The 3,294-nt window shown below is 35.5% G+C and overlaps 1 protein-coding gene across 1 annotated transcript in view; it reads right to left on the bottom strand.

Moving 5' to 3' along the window:
- LOC109835705 (26S protease regulatory subunit 6A homolog) overlaps positions 2,032-3,294 on the bottom strand; it is a 10,435-nt gene continuing 9,172 nt past the window's right edge. Inside the window, exons 9-10 of the mRNA XM_020403704.1 lie at positions 3,279-3,294; positions 2,032-2,464 (exon numbers count right to left, since the gene is read on the bottom strand). The exon at positions 3,279-3,294 is cut by the window's right edge and continues 116 nt beyond it. Coding sequence (XP_020259293.1) covers positions 2,387-2,464; positions 3,279-3,294 — 94 coding nt within the window. The 3' untranslated portion in view covers positions 2,032-2,386. The remainder of the gene's footprint in view (positions 2,465-3,278) is intronic.

Genomic DNA, 3,294 nt, shown 5'->3' with positions numbered 1-3,294 from the left:
CAAAGTTTATTCGGACTCCACTCGACCAAAAACTCTACAACGCCATAAATGAGTATTCTATCAGAACATACCAAAGAAAGGAGTAATCTATCTGTACCACTTGGACCTTAACTTCCCCAAAATTTAAAATAGGATTTATATCTAATTATTTTCTTCCCCTGTGGTTATAATCTATCAAATACAAGAAAAAGAGAGAATATGAACGCCAATACTCATCAGGGGAAAAAAATATCAGAACAAGACTCCGCTGAAGAGGATCTGAATACGCGGTAAGCATCCATTCATGCATTATTGATTAATTCATAGTTTGACGGCGAACTCGAGGGCGAGGCGGAGAGCTGCAATGACGAGCTCCGGCGTAGCCGAGGGCGAGGCAGGAGCTACGGGGACGAGGTCGGGTGGAGGAGAGGAGGGGAGGCAGCGGCGAACTCGAGGGGAGACTTGGGGGACTGGGCGGAGACGGAGACGACGACGGCGAGGAGGGCGAGGGCCAGGCGACGAGCTTGAGAAAACCCTTGGTTTTAGAGAGAGAGGAGAGGAGAGAGAGAGAGAGAGGAGATGAGAGAGCGCTGGGTTTGAGGGAGTGAGGAGAGGGGATAATGACATTTTGGGGATTTTAGCTTAGTTGGTATGTAATAATTGCTAAAAAGGGATTGCAGTACAAAATGTCGCATTTTAAGGGACTGAACCACATAGGGGAAAGTTGAAGGGGCTGCAGCACATGAAGTTTCTGCTTTTGGAGCCCCGACACAATTTTCCCTTAAAAGTTTTGGCACTTAACTCCCGAAATTATCAACCATAAATTTATGTTGTTAAATTATTTTTAAAATTACAAACAACCCCAAAAAATTATAAAAACCCACTAATAAAATTTGAATTACAAATATACCTCTAAAAATTTGAAAATTGTGAAAAAATCTTTAAGATTCAAAATCACAAAAATCTTCCTAGAGTATCAGAAAATTACAACATCCTTGAAAAATCAAAATAGCAAAAAATCCCTTGAAACATCTCAAATTTCGAGGGTGTTTTTAGTAACTTTAGAATTTTCATGTAGCTCTTTATATTTTTAAATATTTTTGGGCCTATTTGTAATTTTTAGGATTCTGTGTAATTTTTGAATTTTAAATGGAGCTATTTGTAATTTTCAAATTTTTAGGGTGTTGCTTGTAATTTTTAAATCTTGAATATTGTTTGTAATATTTGAATCTTAAGGGGATCGTTGCAATTTTTAGATTTTTCAAGGGATTTATTGCAACTTTAGATTTTAAGTTTTTTTTTGGATTATCACGGTCTCTTCTATAATTTTTAGTTTTTTTCAAGGTCTTCGCAGAAACACCACATTTTAAAATTCACATTTAACCCTAATAACTTTTGCAGTAAACCCCTAAAGTCTCAATTACTTCATATCTAGTCAAATGATAAAAATACCCCAAAGTTTAACAGGAAACCCCCAATAAGTTTAAAAGTTTTGGCACTTAATTGTAAAATCGATCTTTTTGTCCATAAGAAAACTAAAAATTACTAGCAAACCACTAAAAATCTTAAATTACATAAAACACCTCGGAATATCTAAATTTTTGAGGTGTTTTTTACTTTTAGGATTTAATGGAGCTCTTTGTAAATTTTCATATTTTAAGGGATCTGTTTGATATTTTCATGGGGTTTTCGTACTTTTTGAATTTTTTGAAGAGTGATATTTATATTTTTTGGATTCTTAAAGGTTTTTTTGTAATTTTAAATTTTAAGGGTCACTGTTTAATTTTTCAAGTCTAAAAGGATGTTTGCAATTTTCAAATGTAGTACTCCTTTTCACTGTGTATTTTTTATTTTCTATATATTTTTTTCTTGCTTAGCCTCTCATGATTGCGAAAAGTGAAAACTGACTATTAACTGTCAAGTATCGCATTGTATATGTGCATTTTTATAGTAGAATAGTTGCAAATAATCTCTAGACGAGTTCCCGTTCCTTTACTTTACCCCTCAGAGTATAATAGAAGGTCAATTTAATAATACAGCCTGATCTATATATAAGGGAAAATAATTGAGACCATGGTCTCCTTGTTCAGGAAGCTCGCACATTTCAATTATGGGTTGAAACTTGGAAACAAACAGCGGTGCCAAATAATATCAGTACAAGGTCATGGCGACAACAAAACTCAGATGAACTATATTTCAACCCAGATTTGGAAAAGAAAAAAAAACTAACGAAAATACTAAAGACGTCTAAGCTAAAGTTATACATAGATTTCTGTATGAAGTCGGGTCATGAGCTCCACATGAACTGGGTATGATTCGGTCCCTGCAGGAAACAGGTCTTAGGGTTCAAAGCAGCAACCAGGTGTTTTAAACTCTGCATTATCCATGACAAAATGCGATCACTCTATTAGGCATAATAATTCAAGCTGGATTTCTTCTTGGCTTGAACTTGAATGATGCCTTCATTGAAATCTTCGTGCATCACCTGAAGCAAAAAATATATCACAGCGAGATTGTAAATATCAAGTCACTTTTCTCTCTCATCATCCATGCAAGTGCAAATGGCCAAAATAAGAGAAGAGATAATAAAGAGAAACTTGCGGTTTCCATTGAAGTTCAATAAAAATTCACATATACTAACCTCTAGGTGTTAAAAATTCCTTCACACTACCAAAAACCCCAAGTTATGATGAGGGGGGAGGGTTATAATTTCATATCCTAACACGCGCCGTAGGTTAAGTACAATCTTCAGTGCCCTTTTCATCGGTGGAGCAGGACACACTACAGTATCTTTTTTCATTTTCTTTGAATTTGTGGCTAATAGAATTTGAATCTTAGGTGAGGGTCTAGAAATTTCCCCCCCCCCCCCCACCCTTGGTAAATAGAGGAATTTTGTGTTATAATTTCTTATTCTAACACTAGGGATTTAATAGTAAGCATTTGATAATCTAATCCTAAGTATTGTATAATGCGAAACTCAAAAGGCTAATAAGCATTGTAACTAATTAAGCTTGGATCCGAAGTGGATCCTGGATTTTTTTAGTGGATTTGGATCCCCTACTTATAGTCGTAGGGAAATCATGGCTCTTCTAGGATCTGAAGCAAATCTGATCTGTCGCTGCCTCTAAATATGGGTGATCAACAAAGACACTTTTGCTATTCCAAAATTCTCTTTAATCTCTAGCAACACTAAGTTCAAGTCTATCCAACAAATTATGCAAGTAGTTTCTGAGAATTTACAGGTCAGACTTTTAAGAAAATGTAAGGATCAATCACAGAGAAAAAAAGGGGAAAAGAACCTCAGTTGCATCTCGA

Source organism: Asparagus officinalis, chromosome 3 (genome assembly GCF_001876935.1).
Source record: "Asparagus officinalis chromosome 3, Aspof.V1, whole genome shotgun sequence".
Classification (NCBI taxonomy): Eukaryota; Viridiplantae; Streptophyta; class Magnoliopsida; order Asparagales; family Asparagaceae; genus Asparagus; species Asparagus officinalis.
This window is presented reverse-complemented; position numbering and strand designations above follow the sequence as displayed.